The 25,994-nt window shown below is 44.1% G+C and overlaps 3 protein-coding genes across 6 annotated transcripts; all 3 read left to right on the top strand.

Moving 5' to 3' along the window:
- The first annotated feature begins 703 nt into the window (after nucleotides 1–703).
- On the top strand, nucleotides 704–4,867 carry LOC100820924 (serine/threonine-protein kinase PCRK1). The gene is made up of 5 exons (XM_014900900.2): nucleotides 704–1,194; nucleotides 1,804–2,183; nucleotides 2,770–3,030; nucleotides 3,202–3,324; nucleotides 4,054–4,867. Exons 2-5 carry the CDS (start codon nucleotides 1,806–1,808, stop codon nucleotides 4,573–4,575), a joined length of 1,284 nt encoding a protein of 427 aa, XP_014756386.1. The 5' UTR covers nucleotides 704–1,194; nucleotides 1,804–1,805; the 3' UTR covers nucleotides 4,576–4,867.
- A 4,924-nt stretch (nucleotides 4,868–9,791) lies between these two features.
- On the top strand, nucleotides 9,792–14,569 carry LOC100835946 (OTU domain-containing protein 5-A). Of its 3 annotated transcripts, none has more exons than XR_731905.3 (12): nucleotides 9,792–10,130; nucleotides 11,488–11,658; nucleotides 11,742–11,828; nucleotides 11,911–12,044; nucleotides 12,735–12,808; nucleotides 13,008–13,062; nucleotides 13,255–13,329; nucleotides 13,424–13,497; nucleotides 13,592–13,640; nucleotides 13,744–13,828; nucleotides 13,930–14,049; nucleotides 14,136–14,569. XR_731905.3 is itself a non-coding variant. In XM_003570360.4 (12 exons), exons 2-12 carry the CDS (start codon nucleotides 11,523–11,525, stop codon nucleotides 14,195–14,197), a joined length of 888 nt encoding a protein of 295 aa, XP_003570408.1. In that variant the 5' UTR covers nucleotides 9,792–10,130; nucleotides 11,488–11,522; the 3' UTR covers nucleotides 14,198–14,569. The 3 variants fall into 3 exon arrangements, 2 of the variants coding, with proteins under 2 accessions (XP_003570408.1, XP_010235977.1); XM_003570360.4 differs by having other exon boundaries at nucleotides 13,930–13,986; XM_010237675.3 differs by lacking the exon at nucleotides 9,792–10,130 and adding an exon at nucleotides 10,156–10,739 and having other exon boundaries at nucleotides 13,930–13,986; nucleotides 14,136–14,395.
- A 6,366-nt stretch (nucleotides 14,570–20,935) lies between these two features.
- Nucleotides 20,936–25,816, top strand: LOC100836254 (P-loop NTPase domain-containing protein LPA1). Of its 2 annotated transcripts, XM_003570361.4 has the most exons (7): nucleotides 20,936–21,381; nucleotides 22,414–22,703; nucleotides 23,016–23,097; nucleotides 23,352–23,771; nucleotides 23,926–24,660; nucleotides 24,838–24,942; nucleotides 25,220–25,816. In XM_003570361.4, the coding sequence occupies exons 1-7, from the start codon at nucleotides 21,232–21,234 to the stop codon at nucleotides 25,481–25,483; spliced, it is 2,046 nt and encodes a 681-aa protein (XP_003570409.1). In that variant the 5' UTR covers nucleotides 20,936–21,231; the 3' UTR covers nucleotides 25,484–25,816. The 2 variants fall into 2 exon arrangements, with proteins under 2 accessions (XP_003570409.1, XP_024318053.1); XM_024462285.1 differs by lacking the exons at nucleotides 20,936–21,381; nucleotides 23,016–23,097 and having other exon boundaries at nucleotides 22,565–22,703.
- The last annotated feature ends 178 nt before the right edge of the window (nucleotides 25,817–25,994 follow it).

Here is a 25,994-nt window from a genome sequence, read left to right as displayed (position 1 = left end):
TGAGCGTTAGCAGACTCCTACAAAGCTAGAATGCCTTTTTATTTTTGGCCCAAACTATCCCATCATTAAGCACCAACTTTGCAGAACTGTCCACACTTGACAAGTGTGCTTTGATAAGGTTTAGTCATTGAGCATAGATCCGCGGGGAATGTTACAAAGTGGGGTCCTGTAGGCTGTAGCTAATATATGCTTTATAAAATACAAGACACATTTACTTTGTTGAGTCAATGGGGGGTACCCACACCTGCATCCCTGTCATAAAAATAAACTCTTCGCCAATTTTAATTATGACTGACGTGCACACATGCATAACTTAACCGCCGCTCGCTACAAGAGAAAATCTCGCGTTTTCGATAACTAAACCGAAAGTCCAAAAACTATAAGCACCAAGTGCTACTCACAAGAATGTCTTCTTTGTTTCCAAAATTCTCCAAATGGCATTGTATTTCCACGAGGACGGGAGGATTATTCTTTACTTAAAATCATTCTTGATACATCCATTTTTCTTAACGCGGCTAAGATGTGAAAATGGAGGAAAAAACAAGGTACTCAGGTGTCCGCTAACGTTTTTTTTGTCCGGGAACAGTTTGCGTGTCGGTGATGATACTGTGTAAAGACATCTTCGCGGTGTGTTTCGGCGAGGCCAGCAGATTTCCCCGTGATTATATTAGCGTTCCGATGATCCATTTCGGGACAAATAAAAAAAGAGGACTAGGGTAGGCAACCATTCCCCCCTCGTCAGTCTCCGATTGGTCGTCTCCCTCACAGCCCCGACGACCAAGACCACCGACGACGACGGCGGCGGCGGCGGCCAGGAATTCCTCTCCACTCGCCGCCGGAATTCCCCCCCTTTGCCTGCGGTCCCTCTCCCCAGTAGGTGAGGCCACCGACGAGGAAGAAAATATCAGCGGTTCCCCAAAGCGCCCTCCCTCCCTCCCTCCGTCCGTCCCAAGGTTGGCTGCCGCTTCTCCGCCTCGGCCACCGAAGTCCAGTCCACCAATCCCTTTCACTCCCCCCCCCCCCCCCCCGCCTTCCGTGCGCGCTCGCTCGCTTGCATATCACCACCACCACCACCACCTTCCTGACCCCTTCCTTTCCTTGCCGGATCGGACCTCAGCTCCAGGAGGCCAGGGCTCCTGCTCCTGTTGCTGCTGCCCTGGGATCTGCTCGGCCTCCGCAAGCAACGCACGCAAGGTAATCGATCGACCTTCTCCTCCCCTACCAGCTGGTCTCGTCCTAGGTCTCCACCGCTGTTTCGTGCACAGTAGAGGTTTGGATTGGTCGGATCACGGCTGGTTGCAGGCTAAGTTTGCGGCTCCAGTTCATGCAGGACATGATGCTAATTTTTGGTCTTCTTCCCACGCATGGGCTTGTTTGTTTCTTGCCTAGTGCTTAGGTTAGTTTGTTCAGTCAGTGTGAAGGCCTCCTAGGTGGTGTATTGGGCTATGGAGTAGTAGAAATTTCATCTTTTATAGCAACAGCAATTGAGAATTCTTGGTCGATTTGTTATACTTGTCATTTATGGGAATTCTATGTCGGTTTCCCACCTGGAGCGTTTGCTAAATTTCCCGTGGCTCGGAGCGCTTGTTAATTGTGATGCCAAAATACTGCCTGAAAAAGTAGCAAAATTCAGAATTTTGTATCTGTTCTTATACCTTGCAACAATTGGTTCCAAAACAGTAATTTCCCCAAACCTGAATTCAGTACTTTGAACTATTTGTTCATTTCTGTTTGTGATGTTTAGAGGAAGGATGGAGGTTTCCTCATAAATGATTCCCTGATTAACTCCGAACTGCATTGCAGAGATGGGGTGCTTGGCTTTCTTGCATGGGGAGAGCAAAGAGGAGCGTCCTGCCCCAAAATCGGCCTCCGTGCGCTCCTTCAGCACGACATCCACGGAACGCGAAGTCCCATCTGGCTCTGACCTCACCTCCATGAACATCTCTGACATGAGTGCGGAGTCAATAAGGAGGACGCAGTACCCCAGCTTCACTGACCGGCCCAGCAACCTCAGGGTGTTCACCTTTTCTGAGCTCAAGAATGCCACCCGCAACTTCAGCCGGTCGCTCATGGTTGGTGAGGGTGGGTTTGGGTGCGTGTACAGGGGAATCATCAAGAATTCTGATGAACCGAATGAGCGGATTGAGATCGCTGTGAAGCAGTTGAATCGCAAAGGAGTTCAGGCAAGTTTTTTCACCATCTTGTACTGCTCAACAGTAGTTTGGCAGTATTGTTTTCAGGGCTTGCTTTTAAAATTGTTAGATAGCAAGTAAATACAGTGCAATTCTTACAATATAGTTTTCTGTGATATGAAGAGGAGTCATAACTTATAACAACAAATGTGATTTGGACTTAGTTCTGAATCTTCAAGCTCTGCAACTTGAAACTAAAACAGGATTCCTAATTCATCATTTCTTCATTAAACAAAGTATTCAGTAGGCCCAGCTGCTTTGGGAAATGCACAATAATCTATACTTGTTAATTTTCCTGCATGTACAGTTCATATATAGATTTATGTGTTGTTCTAGCCTAGGTATCACGAGTCAACTAATGACAGGCTGGCAGCATATAAAAAGCTGGTATACTAAAGTTGAAAACCAAGCATACTGTGAAAGCATGTAATCCCACTTGCCTGATGAGCCCTTTTTAAGTTACTTCCACTGGAATCTAACTCAAGCCTCTTTAGGTCGTCTGCATGTATTATGTTACTTGGCGTATATGAATACATGCCTCGTCTTTAATTCCTAATATATTATCATCTTTCTTCAGGGGCAGAAGGAATGGTTAACAGAAATGAATGTGCTTGGGATTGTCGAGCATCCAAACCTCGTCAAACTAATAGGTTACTGCGCTGACGATGATGAGCGGGGAATGCAACGGCTTCTAGTATACGAGTACATGCCTAATGGAAGCGTGGATGACCACTTGGCAAGTAGGTCAACTTCAACTCTATCATGGCCAATGAGACTAAAGGTAGCTCTCGATGCTGCTCGGGGGCTGAAGTATCTGCACGAAGAGATGGATTTTCAGGTAATTCATTTGCTTTCTGGTGATCAATCTAAAACCAATTGATCCAAAACAATTGTGTGAAATTAACATCACTGCTCATTTACATTCAGCAAAAACAAACAAATGCATTATGGTTTATGCACAGTTGCACTGTTTTAGCTATTTTAATATGCTATATCTATATGCATGCAGGTTATTTTCCGAGACCTGAAAACATCTAACATTCTATTAGATGAGAACTGGGATGCAAAATTGTCAGACTTTGGATTGGCTAGGCATGGACCACAGGAAGGTCTAAGCCATGTCTCCACAGCGGTACGCACATCTGCAAACCAAGAACCATTTTATGTTAGCTAGCATGGTGGCCCTCACAAATGCGAGGGATCGTCTTTATTGTGATGGAAGTGTTTGAGAAACAAATTTATTATATTGTCTGATCATAAATAGTTTGGTTCTATACCACCTCAAATTTATACAATATGAAATATCGCAAGCAGGATTAACATCTTTTTTGAAGGAGAGAAATTAAACAGCATCTGTCATTTGTGGACTAGTGATTTTATCTTTGTGCATGCCATTGCAAAAATATATATCTAAATTAATGATTTGGGGCTCATTAAAGTTCGTGAAACTAGATGAGCACGTGGAGTTAAATTCGATATTAAGGCTCAAGGTTTGTGTGCTATCAGTGTCCACATATGAGTATATGTTGTTGTCCATTGGTAGTTAGGGTAGTTAATTCTCATTCAGTCATTGAACACTCTGTGTCTCACCCCCGAAATCATTTCCACTTGACCATGGCCACAGCAAATTCTTCCCTACCTGGTCATCAAAGCTGTGCATAAGGCATTATACTACAGATTCCAGGGCGATGTCTCAAGGGAAAATATATGCATGATCATTTTTCCCCACCCTTAAATCATAGCCACAAGTTGCAGATCCAACTATTCAAATAACAGCATATTAAAGCAAACACTGCAGTTGAAATAGCTAAAACACATTCATCCAGGTTAACTAACATATTTCATACGTATGGTTTGGCAGGTCGTTGGAACGCTAGGATATGCAGCGCCGGAGTACATGCAGACTGGACGCCTCACTGCAAAAAGCGACATGTGGAGCTATGGCGTACTCCTCTATGAGCTCATCACTGGCCGCCGTCCTATCGACAAGAACCGCCCAAAGGGCGAGCAGAAGCTCCTGGATTGGGTGAAACCATACATCTCTGATGTCAAAAGGTTTCCCATCATTGTAGACCCACGGCTTGAGGGACACTACAACCTCAAGTCCGTGACAAAGTTGGCCGCTGTGGCGAACCGCTGCCTCGTCCGGCTACCAAAGTCACGGCCAAAGATGAGCGAGGTGTACGAGATGGTTCAGAAGATCGTTGACAGCATTGAGACTGGCCCACCACAACCTCCTCTGCACTACCATGGCTCTGTTTCTGAACCTGGCGCGAAGCGAACAAAGAAAGGATCTCTGAAGAGAAGGTTCCAAGAATTCAAATTTGGTTGCCGCCAGATTGTATGGCGTGGCTGGAAGCCTGAGATTATAAAGACTTGCTGAAAGGACAGTAATACCTGCCTGTAATTATAGTTGTCCATATGGGTGCACCATTTAGTTGCAGCGTGCGACTTTTTGTCCTCTAGTTTTCTGTGTAATCCATCTTGTTTTGTGTATGACAATCTGAGCTACAAGCAAGATGGTGGTCAATAGGTTGTTTGTATTTTTGATGCAACATCAGTCTTCCTGTCTTACAAACTCTTCGATAGCCAAATACCGACTTTATTTATGCAAACCCTGATACTGTCATTTTCCTTCTGGAAAAGGGTTGGATACAGGGAATGATTCTGATTCAGTTGAGGTGTGACATGAACCCAGTGGATTGCCACAGACCAATCGGAAAATGTGCCTTATCTCATGGTCAGATGCACTTATTATTGCAGAATGGTCTGAATATCTCATGGTGTCGACAACCAGGCTCGGTTCTACGTCAAATAAGACCCAGCCGATGCCAGCCACCCTTTTGATCAGATAAGACTCAGCTGATCATATCAGAAAGAGACACTTATTCCAATTGCTAGAATTTTTCGGCAATGATTCTTAAGTCAGCTTGATTTTTTAATCTGACGGTCCGTGTGTGTGACCATTTGTTACCTGAGACGATAAAATTTCCATTGTAGACCCTGTGCAAATCATTTCGTAAAAGGTTGCATCAGTGGCAGAGTTTCTCTGATCTGAAGAAAAGTTACTTCCTTCTGGTGGTGGTCTCAATCTGCTGTTCCCATGTAGATATCCACGGTGACTGTAACCAAGGAATTCTGCACACTTTACATTCCACCATGTAAACATCGCCTTCTCCCCCTTTTTGTAATGACATGATATATACGCGCTGAACTAATTTTCGGCAGATTTCTGTGTGGTGGGCATGATTGAAATGTACGTATGGTTCCTCTTATATGGTGGGCAGGAACTGTGAGGCTCCTTTCGGTTTTGACGAGTCAGACCGGTGCCCGATTCGCCTGTCGAAAAATCTTGGCGGCAGCACTTGGCCCCCAAGGGCTCTGAATTCTGCCCTTCCTCCTCCTGGATGCAAAGAAAAGGGTTTAGGGCCTCTCTCATCTCATCTGACATCTCATATGACATGCCAAGCTATGTATCACCATATGCATCTCTACCTGCCTGATGTGTGTGTGTGTGAAGCTATCATCATCTTGAGAAATTGGACACAGAGTGTCAGGGAACTTGCGACTGAAGAGAGATGGAGATCGGCCAAACCTGTCACATGGTTTGCCATTCCCAGCCATTGCTTTGCCAGTTGCAACTGATTGCGAAGGCTGCCTGCCTCGTGAAACAAGCCAATAAGAAGTAGGAAAAAAGAAGAAGATGCGGCAACATTCATGCAAGTTTTTTCTTTCTTCAGTTTCAAAAAGCTTTTTTTTTGTTGTTGTTGTTGTGACAGGAAAGTGAAAACCGTCCAGAGGTCACCAAATTTGTTAGGTTTCTGGGAAAGGTGGAATTTCGGTTCTCAATCCTATCGCCGCCGTCATGGATCACTTGGATGCTTCCTCATTCTTTTCTTTTCCACAGGAAATCTTTTTCTTGACATGAACAATGATATGTACTGGTGCAATTTTTCTAGGTTTTCTGCCTGCATCCAGCTTTTTGGAGGTGAGTCATCAATGGCAGCTGCGTCTTGAAACGAGACGGTGATGCCGTGTCGGATCCAAGTCATCCTGATTAAGATCCCTGGTCCTACCTTTTGTTTCTTCTCCTGAAGATCGAAATCATGTCCCTTAATTTCTTTATATCATTTTTTTTCCAACGAAGGGATCGATCTCTCCATTGTTTTCCCTGTCAAGAAATAGTATAAGTACACTTCTGACAGGTCATGGAAGAACAGCAAGAACAGTGTAGCTGAAGCAACAGTAGGGGTGGTACATATATAGTCGGCAAGAAAGAACAAAAAAAGATGTGACTCTAGAGTAAAAAGGTATGAAGCGATCATGGAGGTTTCGTTTTCTGATCCAGAACCAGAGCAGCACACGCAAAATCGTGGAGTGTTGCTTGGGTATCTGTCTCCCATGACTGGTGACGAACATGGAAAGGGATGGCCAAATGATGAAGGGAAGTGGAAATATATAAAATTAAGGAAGACGGCGGTATATCCTTAGAAAGAAAGTAAGACGGCGGTATAACCTTAAAAAAACAAAGGGATTATGTTATAAGCGGACTTGTGGATGGTGCCGTATGACAATTTGAACACCATTCACATTCTAGGTGGAAACCTACGATCTGGTTTTCACTAATTTGCACACACATACATATAAGTTGTCTTCTTATTGAAGGGAGTAAATCACAAAAAACCATCAGATTTGGGTCGACGTTTTAAGAAACCATTTCGTATAATCTTTTTACAAATCACCACAATTTTTGGGGGATATTGGTCGCTCTGACCACTAATCTCTCGGTTGAGCGTGTTTGCATGGGATACCCGACCGTGTGGTCCACCTGTCGGTTGTCATATTGGACTCTTGGTGGGTGATCTGGCCTCCATTGGTCGGACTCATCACCCGATATGAAAATTCATGACCTAAGCTTCAGTGGCTGGGTATGACAATGCCATTTTTTGTGTGATCTACTTCTTGAAAGCGTTGATTTCGAACAATTGCAAGCTAATCGTATTTATCAGTTAGTATTGTTTTGGCCATGTTGTCAAGCATCTTTGTTAATAAAATTGGAGATGTTATGGGCAAGTCTTGACTCTACTTTCCGGGGAAAACAAATCTAGTTTAGGTGACAAGAGCGTCCGAGTCTTTTAAGTGTGCATGCGTGCGTTTGACCTCTTCAAAGCAGTGGTGGCATCACTTGACATCACAACTTTCCGTAAATCACCTTCATTTTTTGAAATCTTATACTTTCGTCCTTCGAATTTTCAGGCATATAAGATACATTGACATTTGGATGTTGGCAAAGCCACCTGCTTGAAAGTGAGGATCGCTTTCTCTTAATCAAGAGATAATCTTTAATTTAGCGTACAAGACAAGAAAATTTTCTTCATTTCAATGGTTGCCATATCTTGTAACTCATTAAATGCTGTAAATAACACGAAGTATAGTTATTTCTCATTGCCATCTTGAGATGATACTGAGGGCTAGCTAACTACTCGCTCCGTCTCATATTAAGTGAGGTTTTTATTACATGTATGTAGACGCTTTTTAGACATAGATACATCCATATCTGAACAAATTTGGGTCATTTAATATGGGACGGAGGAAGTAACTGTTTTTTGGAACACGGAATATACTGGGAGCTCCATGTGGATGGATGCCAAGCCGATGCTAAAAGAAAGAGACTTTGATCAGAAAAAAAAGAGAGAGAATCTAATCAAGCATTATAATGCTGAAGGACGTGTATGTATATGCAACAAAAAACACTGCACCGACAACTAAGGTTAATCTGCAATCGACGCAGACCTTTTTCTCCATCTTTCCTGCTGCCATGTATATGATAAACAATGATTATACTATTCGTGCATAAGTACCAGTTACTCTGTCCCATATTAACTGAACCGACGAAATATTACATGCATTTAGACATTTTTTTGACGTACTTAAACAAATTTGAGTCACTTAACATGTGACCGATGGATTACTTTACATAACAACATTTCGCAACACGTGAACCAATCCTTCAGCATCTTTTTTTTTTAAGCTAACCAATCCTTCAGCATCTCATGGCATAGCAGTAGCACGGCCGCTAGTTTTCGAAACCCATCTTTGCAATCTGTTTTTCCACACCAATCTGAGCAGTATCACGGTGCAGCGGATGCCGCCAGAAGCACAAGGTTAGCATATCAGAAAAACAACCGAGTCACCCTTCGCCTGAAAAACCGAATCCCTCTCACATCCCTCCGTAAAAACAAATAAATCGACGACGGTGAAGCCACGAATTAAAAAAAAAACAGAACTATCAGCGGGACTAGTACTAAAATTTGACCTTAGGTGCATGCATCCGCTCGAGGACAAGGCAGAAACAGAATTGGCGGGGGGGCGTTTGGCCTTTGGCACCCGGCGGGCGCCAGCAGCGTACATGAAGCTCAAGAAGAAGAATCCAAAAGACTCCTCCGGGTTTGGGACGCATCTGTCCGTCCAGGGTACGATCCGCGCGCGGCTGACGAGCCGTCAGATGCCTGAACAGAGCGCCCAGATTCCCCTCGGGACTCGCGCGCGCTATGCCAGTGACGTCAACGCTCCCTGGCTCGCTGGTCAAGTGGGCCCCGCAGCCCCCTGCTGAGCGCTGACGACGTGATTCCACTGGTCGACGACGGGACGGCGGGGCTCCTTCGGACTGTCTCTCTTTTGCGCTTGGAACCTCGTGGTTTCTTAGAATTGTTTTTTACTACTCCCGGTGTGGCGCTCTCTCTCTCTATTCTTCCTTATTGTGTAACTGCTTGAGCCGCCGATGTGTACGTTCTTTATATATGCAGTTTAGATCAATGTGCACACGTGTTAAACATCAAACATGGGGTCTTCAAAAACAAGTGGCTTTGCTTTTTGGCAAGTAGAGTTGGGAAAAGTTTTTTTTTTCCCTTTTTAAGTGTTCTCTCCCTCTCTTTGCCTATGAAGCCTAGTGGAAAAAAAATTGAATAAATCGAACTTATGTTTATTTTCTCCGTCGGCTATAAGTAGTGATGTAATTCTTGTAATATGCCCACAATGAAAAAACGACCGCCGCGCCCATTCTAACGTTGCTTCTGTGTCCACATCAGGCCCCGAAACTACCTCGCCATCTATACAGTAATGTTTTTATTACTCGCAAAAAAAGTAATTTCTTTATCAACACTGTATATTACAAACAAAAAAATCCATCCATGCTGTTGTCTCAATCCTCCGATACCTTCTCCCCTCCACAATTCTCATGTTGCTGTCTATCTCCTCTCTATTGGCGGTATCATCATATTTCCACCAATCCTTCCGCCCGTCCAAGTTGACGGTACACAAAGAGACCACAACTCCAATGTTGTTATCTTCCTCTTATCTATCTGGTCCAAACATAGTCATAGCAGCCACGTATTCAATTCCAAATGTCGCCACCAAGTTTTCTTCCTTAAAAAAGAAAAGACAAGTCTTAAGAGAGCCGTCCTCTTGCCGCCACAAGATGAGAGATCATCTTGCTCACTCCCAAGGACGTGCCACGGCCACACGAAACAACTCCAAGGGTCTTTCCGAAAAAAAACACCAGAGTCACAGCTATAAACACAAGAGCCGCGTGCCAGCCCAAAGCGAAAAAAATAAAAAATATTAATTGTAAAAAAAAAAACAAGTTCTCTCCTCTTCTTCTCCTCCCTCCTTCGCCTCTCGCGCTTGTTTCGCACCGCAGCTCGACACCTCCTTCCATATCCTCCTCAGCCGCCGCACGGATTCCGCGGCCTCGATCCATGCCCCGGACCCCGCTGGACTCCCGGATGAGCCCCGCGTCGACCCGCGGTTCCCTCGCCTGGACGCTGGATCCGCCCGGACCCGCCGCCGCCGCCGCCTAGTTCTCTCTGCCGGAGGTGGGAGAAGATCCGATTCTGTTCTGCCCACCGCCTGCCTAGCTATCCCGTGGTGGAGCTCGCGGTTAGTGCTTTTTTCTTTCAATCTTACTTTCTTATTTTGATTCCTCCTTTTTTTGATGGGGAGCGGTAGCTTTTGGTGATGATGCGGTCGGTTTTGAGGAGTAAATTCAGTCGCGATCCTGAGATGCTCTCACGTACTGAAACTTTTCTTATTGCCTGTTTTAATTGTTACTGCTTTTCTTTTGTTATCGTTGCTGTTGACGATGCTGTGGTGGATTATCGCGCGGCTGTGATCCATAAACTGGTGACGATGCTTCCTTGTGTCTGGATATATATTTTGTTATTGTTGCTGTTGACGATTCTGTGGTGGATTATCGCGCCGTTGTGATCCATGAACTGGTGACGATTCTTCGTTGAGTCTGGATATGTGCGAACAAAAGAAAGGAGGCAGCAATCTCGTGATAAATTGTGCGTGATGGCTTATGGAGTACTACTTCATATAGCAACAAAAATGGAGCACCTTTTTTCTGTTTGCTTCTTCTTCTTCTTTCCAGGAGATGATCTGGACCGTGAACCGGAAGCAACAAAGCTGCAACCTTACCTGCTAAGGTTGCTGCTATTTGGTTTCATTCATGATCGTTGAGGCTGCCTTTTGGTGACAAGACTGCGAGTTTGTTTTCTCCCCTTCGATTGAACGAGGCTTGCCGGATTATTATTTTATTATTACAATCTTGCAACTTTTCCACCATATTTTTCCCATTGAGAAAGAAAGCCGCAGGAGAATAGTCTACCTAAATACAGTTGTGCGTATTTATCACTGATAGTTTACTATTTTTGAACGAAAAGAAAAAATAGTAGTAGGAAGTCGTCCATACTGTAGCAATTTATAATTATTGCCTTAGTCGTTCGTATGACCGTATCAAAAAAGTAAGATATCAGTTGTAGTTAGCTCGCTCTGTTAACGACCTTTCAAGGATAATCTACAGTTAACAAGCAATCTACTATTTTAAGGCTGTGGGAAAGGTGTTTGATTGGGAGACCGTTGCAGCTTTTTAGTTTGCTAACGTGTGATTGGAGTAATAATATTGGGCTGCTTCATCAGTGTGCAGCAAAACAAAAGGGATTTGCTCTTGCATGTTATTAGGTTGTTGATTTGGTTGCTTAGATTGGTAAGAAGGCATGTTAGCATCTGATAATATGGTAGTGGTCCCTGGAGGATAGCGTAATGATTCGTTAGTTGTCTGCTCTGTCCTTCTTATACATCACACGTTATTGTGATGGTTCAAATCATTCATTCATGTCAAGTCCAATCGGTGCTTGACTTTGTTGCATCTGAGCACAATTAGCTATATCAGCCATTTCTTTTCTTATTTTAGTGTGAACGCCCTGATGCTAAAATCACTGTATCTGCTTGGTAGGACCGTGCTTTTGACAGAGAGTATATGTCCAACGGATGATCATGTGTGAGAGAGATCAAAATTTCCATTGGGCTTACGACCTTTTCCATGACCCTTTTGCTCAGACTGGATATTATGGACCTCCCAATGGTTACAACAATGGTACCTATTGTGACCACCATTATGCTAGAGGTAGGTAGTTTTGTGAAATGTCGTGCAAGTTTTTGTGTAAAAAGGAGACAATATTGCTCATGTATACATTTTTGGTTCTGCAGATGCATCACACCCAGATGAGACACATTTGCATTCTTCTGCACTTACGTATGATTTGTACAACCCATCAGTAGGCCTCTACCATCCTGGTAGTGAAAATATCCATAATCTGGTTCAACATTTAACTTTCACATTTTTGCTTCCCCACTTATTGTTTCTCATTTGTTCCAGAAAATGTTGGTGGTCATGAGCACGAGGCGGTCTATGTAGATCCATATAGTTCTTCTTCATGCCCTAGCAGCGATGACTGTCCTGAAATGGAGGAAGAAGTAGGAAAGAGATTTTACCCCATGGTCCCAGTTCCGGTGAGTCTTTTAATCCTTTAAGTCAGTTTATTAAGAAATACTAGTATTGTTTAGCTATGTTTGATTTTGCGTCCTTAGTAACCATAATAATTAAGTTTTGCCTCCAAGGAAGCTTGGAAAAATCCAATCATTTGTTGCATTCACTGAAGTAGGTAAGATGATTGATAGAATATCCATATATGATTAACATTCAGCTAACATCTCGTCAAAAAATCACACCAAATCTCTGTCAATTGGACCATTGACCTTAAATGCCATTTTACTTCAATAAACGATGGGATGGAAAATTCTTTTGGAAGTCTTTAGATATAATGTGAGATAAATTACATGTGGAATTTCGGTTAGTCTGAATCTTTGTTTTTCTTGAATAGTTTCTTTACTCTTCGCTAGTTCTTCTCTTTTTTCTTTTTTTTGTAATATCAGATTGAAACTTTGGCTACCAAGTCTCATTCGTAGGGTTTTGCTTACAGAGCTGTGATTACCGCCTTCACCATACCATCATAGGCATACATTAGTACTCTTACCTTCAGTATTATCTGCACCATTGATCTTAGAGTGTTTGCTTCTTTTTCCAATTTCTCTTTTGTTCAGAAGGAAAGAACCCACTCGAAATGGCTGCTACATCTGGTATTGGCTTCCATTCCACTACATTTGCATCTCTGATGAAAGAGTTTCTTTTTTCTTCCCCAGCATGTCCCTAAAATCAATGGAGAAATTCCATCGATGGACGAAGCCACCATGGACCATGAAAGGCTGTCAGACAGGTCTGTCTTTAGTTCCAGTTTTTAATATGTTATATGCAAGTCTCGTGCAGGATGTTGTTTGTAAATGTTTGTGGAAGCATTGCATTTTTATGATGGATCAGATTACTAGCACAAGTGTGATAATTTTTGTTCATAACTTTGTTAATAAAAAATGTGTCCAGGTGGTGTTCATTAATTTTACATTTGTGTACTCATGTAGGTTGAGGTTGTATGAACTAGTTGAGCACAAGGTAAAAGGTGATGGCAACTGCCAGGTTAGCACTTACTACCATCTTCCGGAATACTTGTTTTATTTCTTCGAAATAAGCATAGTAGTATTAGGAACTTACCTTGAAAATATAGCACTCTAGTTCACCAAGTTATTCCATTATTACTCGTTTGCTGTTATACATTGTGGTATGCGCGTGACAACCAGTTGATGCTAATCTGATCTTCTCAATTCCCAGTTCCGTGCACTATCGGATCAGCTCTACCAAACTCCCGACCACCATGAGTTTGTGAGGGAGCAGATAATTAATCAGGTAATCAACATCATTAATATTGGTTCTGTCATCCCTAGTTTCATGTTTTGTCTTACATTCTTCCACGTTTCATCTAATAAATAATTGCTTCCAGCTTAAGAGTAACCGTGTTGCATATGATGGATATGTCCCCATGGCATATGATGAGTATTTGGAGAAAGTATCACGGTATGCTCCACAGTTCAACAACCCCTCATCACAAGTACAAATTAAGCACATGTGAATGCTCTCCAAACTAACATTTTAACGCATAAACTGACAGAAATGGTGAGTGGGGTGACCATGTGACTTTACAAGCTGCTGCTGACAAGGTACCCTTCTTCATGTCGTCTTACTCAAGGCATAACATATCAGTTCTGAGAAAGGTTGTACTTCTTAAAAGTCATGCTAATGTAATTTGATAACTTGATGCAGTATGGGGTGAAGATTTTTGTCATGACATCGTTCAAGGACACATGCTACATCGAGATCCAGCCTAAGGTTCAGAAGTCCAACAAAGGTGTTGTTATGTTTCTCTTTCTGCTTCCCTGTGAGTGATCTTGGCCATTGCTCCAACTGATACTGAACTTTAAATCCCACTGTTCTTTTTCTGGATTGCAGTGGTGCTGTTGAGCTTTTGGGCGGAGGTTCACTACAACTCGATTTTTCCACAGAACGGTGAGTAGCATGCCTGCCTGCAATTGGCATACATGCAATGCGTGTCCCGTCCCCGTCGCCAACGTATGCAACCAATATTCACACTGACACTGCAGTCTCTGCTTGATAATAACTGCTGAAAACCTCTATTTCCCGTGGTTTTCAAACAGATGCTCCGAGATCGCATACAGCGAAGAAGAGGAGATGGTGGCCGTTCTCATCACACCATTGATGATGCTTTCTTCCTGGATCTCGGCTTGCAAAGCCTTTTTTCTTTCTTGATGAAGATGATCCGGAGGCGCTCTCCCTGGGATGGGTCATCAGTCATGATGATATCCTGCTGGTATCCGTCTGATAGAAGGGGAATGGAGTTATGCTCATCCAGCTAATATATAGATACATGGAAGCGAATAAAACATGCAATCTGTCCCGTATATAGTTTTGAGTTGCAGGGCCTACCGTTTGTATTTACAAAATTTTGCCAGAATGAGGCTACAGTTAATTGTTAATTCGGGAAACAAGAGGTAAATGCACCGTCGGTCTATTAACTTGGCGCGTATGTGCAGATTAGTCACCGTACTTGTAAAATGCTAAATTCAAGTGTTATAACTTGGCACGTATGAGCACGACAATTCGACTTATTTAAACAATTGGACGTATTTACAAAAAACATCTTGAATTAATATGCGGGGGGTTAATGGCAAAATCACGACGAATGAAAAAAAGAGGTTTCATTTTCTTCCTCCTCCAAATCCATAGCCTGAGGCCGTCCTAGGCCCGAGGCGGCTGACCACCTGCAGGCTGCAGTGCGTGACCACAGTCTTCACCAGCCCTGGCGGCGCCTCCGTTCCTCCTGCGCCTCCTGAAGCTCCTCCGCCGCATCGCGTCGACCTGCATCTCCTGTCGCAAGTACTGCAAGGGCGGGCAGATCCCATCGGAGTTGTGCGTGCTGGGGGAGGCAGCTGAGCCTGACGAACAAGCTCCTCTTTGGCATGATACTTGCCCGCACCGGGCTCCTACCGGAGCTCTACTACCTCGACCTCTCCGCCAACCGCCTACCGGCGGCATCCCGGTGATGCTCTTCTACAACTGCTCCGCCTTGCAGTACATGGACCTCGCCAACAACTCCTTCATCGGCGACATACCCTGCGCCGACAAGTGCCACCTCCTTAGCCTTTGGTATCTCCTCCTTTGGTCGAACTACCTCTCCGGCCCGATCTCGCCGGCGATTCCCAACTCTGCGGCACTTGAGTGGGTCGACCTCGAGTTCGGCTAACTCCACAGCATCGTGTCCACGTAGTTACATGGCGGCATGTCCACGTAGTTGTCCACGTCAGCGTCGAAACCTACAGATTCGTATTTTTGACCTCGCGTTCTCATACGTGCCAAGTTATAACACTCAGATTTAACATTTTGTAAGTACGGTGACTAATCTGCACATACGCGCCAAGTTAATAGACTGATGGTGCATTTACCTCGGGAAACAATGATATGATGGCGATCGTAATAATTTCTGGGTGGAGGGTCAGTGTAAATTAAGCCTTTGATCCCTTTTTTTCGTGGCTTGTGGTTTGATCTTTTTTGGGCGGGATGGGGGAGCCGGGAGAAGGTCGGTCCCTTTAAGATTGTGTTTGTTTGAGCTGGAGTTCCACAGCTGCAGATTCTACAGCTGCAGATTCTAGAATCAGCTGTGGCTGTTAGCTGCAGCTGGAAGATTAGAGCTGTCTGATGCATGTTTGTTTGGGCGGCTGGTCCGGCTACAGTTGCAACTGAAATGTGCTGAAATGACCTAAATGACCTTGTAGTTCTGTAGATTTAGTATTAGTGCTAACTGTACTGTTTTACATGTAACTGTGGCTGGTCTCCTGGGCAGGAGCCCATCTTAGCGGTCGTTGCAGCACTGACGACGTGGAGGCACGCGCTAGCTCGCTGGAGAGGGGTGGTTCAAAGCCGAACTCAGAGGAGAGGGGCGGGACCATGGGGTGGCTCCGTGCCGTCGGCCAGAGGGCGCGGCGGCGGGACCTCGGGGGCCACCATCGAGGTGGGCAAGTATGGGGGAGCAGGGACCGCGGTGGCCTGAGATCGAGCAGCGGAAGCGGCACTGTAGGTCGGGGGAGCTCCAAGTCGATCTCCGGCCATCACCGCGCTGAGCTGGAGCAGGAGCGTGCGAGGTCTATGGCAGAGGGTGGGGGTGGCGCCGTGGCGTCTACGGCCATAGGACGAGGCGGCGTTGATAGCAAAGGAGAGGAGAGGACCTCAGGGCGGCTCCGTTCCACAGGACAGCGGAGGGCATCGGCGCTGGCGATGGGAGATCGAGATGCGGCGACGATGGCGGCGGGGTACTTTTCCGCTCGGGATGGGGAAAGGGAAGAGCCCGTCGGCTGGGTGAGCGGGGAAGAAAAGAAACGAAACGTTTTGTGGCATTTTTGCCGTTGTATGGGAGTTGGTGGGAGGGTATTCATGTAGAAGCGAAGTTTAGAAGGCTGCACGAAGCACCCCAATCGCAAATTCTCACCCGTAGTGCGTTTTGGTGGAGTGCTCCATGCCAGCAGCTGCTACAAGTCGGCCCAAAAATTAGCGTTTGTTTGGGCTCCAGCTTCCACAGCCCAGAAGCTGTTGGAGCAACTGTTGGGAGCCCAAACAAACAGAACCTAAAACATCTTCAGCAGAGTGTGCGCTTTGGGCAAAAAAAAAATGCTCCAGAGAGAGCACCCTTTCCATGTGGCTGAGAAGTGAGAATGAGATAGGAGGCCCTTTTCGGCCGTTGGGCTCTCGCCTCGCTTGGGCCACTGCTCTTCCCCTTCAAGTCGCCATCCGCTGTTGCACCGCCGTTCTTTTGCCCTCCGTCTCTAGCCGTTGGGGCCTCTCGACGGCTGCCCACCTGCCTCGATCTACCGAGGTCTACGGTGGCCCCTCCCGCCAATGATCCCTAGGGCCTAGTCCCTCACGAACGCCTATCCGCCGCCCACTTCTTGTCAACATGAGCAAGGTGAGTATTATCTTTTCCCATTTTTGGTCGAATTTGATTGTGCAATATGTGAATGAATCATGTGCTATACTTTGTGATGTGAATTTTGACAAAATTGGGTGCCGTGAAATAGGAACCCCTAGTGCTAGTGGAGTTGGTTGCAATTTTGACAAAGGGTTCAGCCCCCTTTTGATGTACAGGGGTCCTGTTTTAGAGGCTAGTGCCGGATTGTAAGTTGATTGATCGAATAAAATTGATGACACATTTTTCCCGACCGTCAGGCAGTACAATTGTAGACGAGATACATCACTTAATATGGGACGGAGGGAGTACTAGATACACGTGAAGCGAACAAAACATGCTTTTTTTTTGCCTTATATAGTTTTGAGTTGCAGGGGCTGGCCCCAACTGTATCAATTTTTAATTACCGTTTGTATTTACAAAATTTTGCCAGAATGAGGCTACAATTAGTTGTTGATTCGGGAAACAATTATATGACGACAATCATAATAATTCTAATAATTTCTGGGTGGAGAGGGAGTGTTAAATTAAGCCTTTTATTTTCACATGAGTGTTGATTAAGCTTTTGATGTTGTGCTCCCTCTGTCCAATATTAAATGATTTTCTATTACATGTATCTAAAAGCCTTTTAGTCATAGATACGTCCATATTTGGATAAATTTGAATTACTTAATATGCGACAGAGGGAGTATATGTTTCCTTGCTATATGACTATTGATTTGATCTCTGTTCGTTTTTCAATGGAAACATCGGTCACTATAAATTACACGCACGGCTAGGTTACAATGTTAACAGTCTAGGGCCCTCCGGAGTAGGACACCGGCTGATCCTAGGTAGAGTTCCTTACCACTGCACTGAACCGTCCACATTAATCTTCACAAACACGAAAGCCTTCCGCTTTGGCTGCCCAGTGTAGACCTGATCGAGTTCACTCGCTCAGAAAGTTTAGTGATAAAACTTAATCGCCTTCCGGCGATAGTCTCTACTGCCAGTAGTGAACTTTGACTGACATTCATGGCATGCATTCTTCAGTCTCCACTCAGGTCTCGTGGAGGCCTATAAAAGGCCCTTTGTTTTACCCAAAAAATTAGGCAATGGTGATAATTTAGCGAGGTCCAAAATGCTGACTAATTCCAGTGGAGGTAGTAGCCCACGGCACAACTTATCAGAGCTTTGTGATCATTTGCGTAGATGGAGGCCCATAACGCAAGCAGGAAAATATCCTTCTGATTTTTCTTTTTCATTAATAAAAAAACAAGGAACTGGTAGCAGTTGAATTGAGACAGATATGACAGCGAGGGCCAGTAAATCTGCAAATTGACCTTGAAACGGTCAGTCGGTCAGTCAGCCCATACTTGGCCCGGTCGATCTTCTAGACTTTGACTCGGGCTTGAGGCTTTTATCAGACAGCGAAAGCCATTTGTTCTTTTTTGTTCTTCTCTCCGGAGAGAGGGAGAAAAAAAAACTAGTATTCCTTTTTTTTAGGGAAAAAAACTATTATTCCTTTTTTTGAGGAAAAAAAAACTATTATTCCTTGATTCCGTTCCGGTGCTGGTTTGGAAGGCTGGGCTTCTGACTTTGGGCGCCGGGCATCCAGTCCTTGTCATCCACCGTCCGAATCCATCTGGTCCTCATCCACCGTCCAACCAAGTTTCCCAATTCGCAATACAAGAGATTCTTCCTTTTCTTTTCGTTTTTGAGAAAAAAATGTAAAAGGGATTCTGGAACAATGGAGGGCCAACGAGAAAAGCGTAAAGTAAAAGGGCCGTAGCCATGCTCGCTGCGGAGGAGGTCGAGTGGTTTCGGTCCACGTGTCAGCCGCATGACGGCATGCGGATCGCAGAACCATAGAGAGCATCCATCGCCTTCCCAAAAGAAAAAAAAGAAAAAAAAAGAAAAAGAGAAAGAGAAGAATACGAGGTCAGGTCACTGAGGGCAAAATGCAGTGGAGACAGGCGCCTGCGTGCGGCGCACGTGGATGTCTTTGTCCCGGTTTTTTTTTTGGCGGTCCACGAAAACCGGACGCGGTTTCGTACTCTTGCTTGCTACAGCGTTGTGTCCCGTCGCGCAAATGAGATCCCTGGTTTTGTTTTCTATCCTTTTCTTAACACGTCTTAGGACATGTACAATGGTTAATAGAACTTTCTTATCTTAAACATTTCACGTCAATTAGAAAAGACAACAAAACATGTTGTATAATGGGTTATCTCTTAGTGTTCTATCTTAAAATTAATATTTAGATGAATAAAATTAACTAAATAAATGCTAAGAAAATGTGAAATCTAGTACAATAGTAAATTTGCCTTATCTTTGCCTTATCATTCTTGTGAAGAGATCATATCTTAATTAAGAGAAGACTTGTGCCTTTTCTTCGTTTCTCTCTCTTCCACACCAGATTTTATCCTATGTGGCATCGTTAAGAGAAGGCTGACATCATCCCATTGTACATGCCCTTAGTTCTTGTGGAGGGAGAGTATATTGTGTGTTTTTCTTGCGCGAAGAGGACGACTGGTTGTGTATTGAAATAAGTTGGGAACGATTTTTATATTGATATACATTTGGTTTTGTTTCATGTAATATTTGCTAAATATTCGTGGTCGAGAACGTATGTGTTTGAATTTTTTTTTGTCATAACTGATTTTTTCCGTGTTTGTATTTGTATCCGGTTCTATCTGTATCCGATTCGGACTAGGAGAGAAAAATATAGTCAATAATATATATAAACTCAACATTTTTCGGCTCAGTTGGCACTCAAGATTCGTATCTAGGTTGTTGCACGCATAATTATTTACTACATTAACCGTTCATAGTCGTTTCATCCGGCGGGAGGTTTAGTCCTCCTAACGGCTATCCAAACAAGTTTTACATGGAGTAAGATGCATATCGCCCTCACCACATTTCAGAATGTCACCACTACCATTGATATCTAGCTGACCCGCCGCTAGAAATAGAAAAACAAATTATGCTAATGACAATGAATCGAGGTGTCCACAAAGGTAAAGTCACCATTCATTCTCCACGTCACACGTAACAATTAGAAAAAAAAAACTAACTTGTACAATGAGCTTACTCAACACAATTTTTTTAGCATTAATGTGGACGGTACTCTTTGTCGACCGACCTCTAAGCGTGTGTACGTCGGTGTTAGCATTTAGGTTGACGGACGAAACTCTTCGCCGACTTGTCCTGTTTCTCTATTAGCGTGTGTACGTGGGTGGCTCGGAGTGTGACAATAGGACGTACGTGCTCAGCTCATCGTGTATTTTTTTTCATAAGAGTGTGCTCTCTTGTTAATAAATAAACCCTGACATGCGAGCAAGAACAAGGATCGGATCAAGCAATTGACCATCCAAGGCAGTAAATTACTGCCGCCAGGTGTCGACACAAAACAGGTGCAACCATTGACAATCTGACACCAAATTAAGTTACTCCTTAATTACTAGTACGTCCCTTAACACGTCCCGAGATCGGGTCCTCGGCAGCATCAATTTTTTTTTTGACAAGCTAGTACAGAGCTGAGGATCGTAGCTTAGCCAGTAGGATGTTCACATTGTAACTTGGCGATATGGATCCAAAAGCTGGTAGAGAATCACGTCTAGCTCCAAAGTGCATGTATAATTCTTTTTTTCTTCAGTCCGTAACACAGCGCACCGTCGATTCATGATCTCAATATTATGCGAGATCAAGACAGGAATATATATATATAGTGGAGTCGTTAAAAACGATAAAGAAGAAGAAGAAGAATAGTTGTACTGGAAGAACCCTAGATAAAGATGATAATCTTATAATGGACCACCTCCGGCCGTCCGGGGCGGCAACAAAACCAGATGCTCTTCCTCGTCGTTAAGACTTGTTAATTTCATTTCAGCTGTAGATATGCTTTTTTAGCCAGAATTGAATTTATTTACTTTAGAGAAGGAAAAAAAAAAGGAAGAAAGGAAGGAGGGGCAGCGACACAATAAAAGCGGAAGGAGAAAACCAGGGGAGGTAGGGGAAGGAAGAGACACAAATCCAAAAAAACTTGGACACCCAAGGCCAAGACGGAGAGAGACAAGGCGGGCCATGTGGAAGCCATGGGCGGTCGCCGCTCGGGCGTCGTGACACCTGCTCCCCTCGCGTCGCCATGCCCACGCCCACGCCCACGCCCCCTTGCCTGCCGATGACGCCCGTGCCGTGCCGCCGCCGCAATGCGCCTCAAAAACCCTCATCCTCATCTTCTTGATCCGTGAGGCGACCGCGGGCTTCCTCGTTTCTTGATCCGAGGGCGCGGGGAGGCCATGGCGGAGGCGGCGGCCTCGCCGGCGCAGCCGAAGCTGCTCTACATTGCCGTGGCCGACGGCGGCGGGCGGCGGGCGTTCCGCTACACGCGCCCCGTGCTGCAGAGCACCCTCCAGCTCATGGGCTGCAAGGCTCGCCACGCCTTCAAGGTCCGGCCCCCCCACCCCCTCTTTCCTTCCCCTCTCCATTTCTCATGCCGTTTTCGATCTCGATCCGGAACGAACAATGGTCTGTCTGCCCCGTCCGATCTCGCCGTTATGCTTCCGTCGCGATTAGACCGAGGAGGATGACGAACCCCGCCTGCTTCCGTTTCGTTTCTGATGCGGTAGATCCTTTCATGGACAACGTATGTCTGTCTTATTGTCTAGTACCGTATTGTTCTTGGTTCTGATCCTGTGATGCTGATGCTTGGATTGCTTGGACCTTGGTTCGAATGATAAAAGAGTCAGTACATGTCTAGCATATTGTTTTGCTCAAGTGTGGTTTACGATGTACGATTTTGTCATGGGAAGGTGACAGCTTTTTTCTTTTTTTACTAATCGATAGATAAGCATATAGCGTTCTTGGCTCAATCCAAACTCCCTGGTGTCATTAGATCGAAAAACTCTCCTGTCCTGGCTGGCCGTGTACGTTATTTCCAAGGAAAGGTCGGATCAGATTCGCCGTGTTTCGGATGCCCCCAAACCCACCACTCTTTCCAAGCTATTGCTCTTGTTGCAAACTGAAATTTGTCTTTTCGCGATACTTTGCTTGCCGGTCATTATCATCTATTATACTGCCATGCAACTGTTGCCCCTTTGTTGCAGCTAGTGTGGACTAGCTATTCCTTTCTTCAGTTATTGTGCTCTAGTGACAAAGACAGCACCATGTTACATGATGTAGACATTTTTGCTTTTGCCCTGCATGACCTTCGTGCTAGGGAACTGTAGTTTGATGGGCTACCATTCTAGTCAGTATCTTGGGATTGACGTGGCTACCCAGTGGGTTCTCACTTGATATACTCTGCTTTACTCTGATTTGGTCATGGCTGTTTGACATATTCAATTCTCTGACGGTCAATTATAATGGCTGCAAAAGTAATTAACTGTTGATGCATACTGTTCTGCAAACTACACCAGTGCATTTTGTTTCTTAAAAGTGTGGAGTTAAGAAAGTTTTTAATCCCTTTTTGGCATCATCAGATTAGCAAGAGAGTATTCAATATGATGAAGGGTGAATTCTTGGACACATCGAAGTTGGATAGGGCTGTTAAAGAAGGAAATTCCCCTGGCCTTGACATCGGGGAAGATGCCAAGATGTTGAACCCAGAAACTTCAGACGCAAGTAGTAATAGCGTTCCCTTTGAATTGTACAAGACCCAGACAACGATTATTGTTTCAAGAGAAAAGTTTCTAAATGTTGTGTGTGATGCGCTCTCTTCGTACAAATATGTTGGACCAAACCAGAAGGCTGACTTGCTTCTTGCTTGCAGGTAACTTTACCCTGTCTCTGCCTAACTCAGTTCATGTGAATTATAAGCAATGTGACTAATATATTTATTCGTCTATTTAATTGAAGTCCTTACTATCCTCTAATCTCCATGAAATAACAGGCTTAGGACAGATGTTCATGCTTAACATGCTTTTTAAAGTCAAATGATTCCCTTGGAAAAAGACAAATTATTCTTATGAGCAAATTGCATTTGTCATGCTCCAATAAAATATGCATCTATAAGGTAGTTATCTTAATGAATTGTACAACACTTAATTTGTGGAATTGTGTCTTTTCCAATTGTTCTGATCAGAATTAAGGAGAGAAAGGAATCAGTGACAGTACTCTTATGTGGGACCAGCGGGTGCGGCAAGTCCACTCTATCATCTTTGTTGGTATGTTTGTTATGTAACCTAAGAGCCTCGTCCATTTGTGGATGGGTGGTAGCTAATTACTATGTAATATGTCAGTCACATAATAGTTTGTGACATGCAGTGTCTGCAAAGCATAAACCAATTTAAGGTGCTTTAATTCCTTTCCAGCTTTAATTGTGCGCTGTGTTGCTTTTAGGAGATTGCATCATAAATCAAAGAGATGAGTGATGCTGACTTCTTGCTGAATGCTTCCATGGTCTGTTTGTTTTCCCCAGGGTAGTAGATTGGGCATCACAACAGTAGTTTCTACTGATTCCATACGTCATATGATGAGAAGCTTTGCAGATGAAAAGCAAAATCCTCTTCTTTATGCGTCAACCTACCATGCTGGTGAATACTTGGACCCTATTGCAGTTTCTCAGTCAAAGGCAAAACGCCAGGCAAAGAAGCTCGATATGGTTTCTCGTCCTAGTACCCTTGAAGGCAAAGATGACATTTCAGATGTTCAATCCCGTCATGGAGCCTCAGAATTACCTCCTAGAACTGAGTTGATTGGCAACAAGCAAATGGCAATAGAAGGGTTCAAGGCGCAAAGTGAGATGGTTATTGACAGCCTGGACAGATTAATTACATCTTGGGAAGAGCGGAAAGAATCTGTTATTGTAGAAGGAGTTCACTTGAGCCTGAATTTTGTGGTGCGTGCCAATCAAGGAACAACTTGTATCTTTTATTACTGCATTTCTTTGTTATCTGATTTCTTTGTTATCTGATACTGGCATGGTTTACATTTAATGTTCTATTGCACTCCAAAGAACTGAATAAGTTATTTTATTCTCAATGTCTAATTAGATGGGCCTGATGAAGAAACATCCTTCCATAATACCATTTATGGTATACATTGCAAATGAGGAGAAACACATGGAGCGATTCGCTGTACGTGCAAAGTACATGACATTGGATCCAGCAAAGAACAGATACATCAAATACATCCGAAATATCAGGGCTATTCAGGAATATCTTTGCAACCGAGCGGACAAGCATCTGGTGCCCAAGATTAACAATACTAATGTTGACCAGAGTGTGGCGGCTATACATGCCACGGTCTTCAGCTGTCTTCGCCGGCGAGAAGCTGGGGAGCAGTTGTATGATTCCAACACAAACACTGTTTCTGTAGTGGATGAGGAATACAGGAACCAGCGTGCAGCTAACTCCTTGGGTTCAAAGGGCATGTTTCAGTTCATTCAAAGGAAGGGGTCTTCGAGGAATCTGATGGCTCTCCTTAACCCTGATGGTTCCGTCACTAAGGCTTGGCATGTAGATACAAGCGATGCCAATGGAAATGGTAGTACAAGTAGTGAGAAATCAGTCAGAAATCATATGGTTAACCCATCACAAATTGGGAAGGCAGAGTCGGTTAATCTCCAATTTGGTTCTTTCGGAATCAGTGCATGGTTGAGTGATATAGGTGGCACCAGTCATGCTGGAAGTGTAGATGACCTAAGGGCTGATGGCATCGAGACGGCCAGTAGATACTTCTCGTCATGCTGCAGTTCCCCAAAGACGTCAGATTGTGCTTCCAAAGAGGTATTTGTTGTGCATCAACAGTATGATTGCAGAAGCATAGATCTTCGTTTTCACTCCCTTTGATACTTCCATATGATCTTTCTATCATTATTAATGTGGCAGTAATGGGTTCATATTTTGGTTACTAGATTGCTGATGCTATACATTCCAATCTAACAAACAGTATAACCTTTTCAGCATATGGAAGATTATTCAGTCTATGGTAGTGAAGAAGAAGCTGATGATCCACCTGATGCTGAAACTGATGATGATCTGACTGACGAAGAGAGAGACGTTCATGAGGTAGTGATTAAGTTATCCAGCAAGTTTACTAATGGGATTTGTTTCTACTCCCTCCGATCCTAACTTTGTACTAAATCCAAGACACTTATTATGGATCGGAGGGAGTAGTTATTTACTGTTGTTTCCTAATACAGTAATACTGCTGCAAGTATATTGTGTCATATAGGAGCCCTGAATACCAGTTGATCGTGTGCCATTTCAAAGCCTGTACAGCTTTATTCCGAGTACTAGATTTATATGCTACTAAATGTTTTCTGCTTAAATAAAATGCATGCAGATTGAAGCTGGCTCCGTAGACGAACATTCCACCAAGTCTGACGAGGAATACGACGATCTAGCCATGCAGGATGTGATGGAGAACGGTAACAGCTCTGATGATGAGCAAGCTGCGGGCTCTGGCAACAGGAGCTCAGCCCTTGAGGAGAGCATCCTTGGAGCAGCCGATGGAGATGATGCCATGGCGGGAAGGTACCACCACAACCTGGAGCTCTTCTTCAAGATGTCCAAGGAAGTAGCCGCCACAGAGATGCCGTGTGCGTAACGCCGCTGCTCTCCGCCAACTATGTGAAGTTCAGTGGACATTACCACGGTGCATTGTTCACCGGCGGTGGTGCTCTCCGCCAACTATGTGAAGTTCTGTTTGCAGAATTGCAGTAGGAGTCTACTCGTTTGCTGTACCCAAATGAGTTTATATTGGTGGTGTGTGACTGTTAGAGATGAGGATCTGATGCTTCTCAAAGATTACATATTATATATAGGGAATCTGGGGCTTGCCCTTACATGAAACTGGAAATAATGAAAAGTGTTTTTTTCTTTCGAGGAGGTAATAATGAGAAGTTGAAAATAGCATAAGGAGTGTGTTAAGATTTCCATCCATTCTGTGTGCATCAGTTGGTAAGCTTATCTCAGTTAAGTAGTCCTAATTTTACCTTCCTATTATATCATGCATAAATTCATCGAACTTGGAGATTTGCCATCCAAGAAATTCATGTAATGAAACAGAACAAACGAAGTGAACTGCACCTGAAAAACAAAGGCGAATTTCAGTATGT

This window comes from Brachypodium distachyon, chromosome 3, assembly GCF_000005505.3.
Source record: "Brachypodium distachyon strain Bd21 chromosome 3, Brachypodium_distachyon_v3.0, whole genome shotgun sequence".
Classification (NCBI taxonomy): Eukaryota; Viridiplantae; Streptophyta; class Magnoliopsida; order Poales; family Poaceae; genus Brachypodium; species Brachypodium distachyon.
The sequence above is the reverse complement of the archived record's forward strand: the minus strand, read 5'-3'. Positions and strand labels throughout refer to the sequence as shown.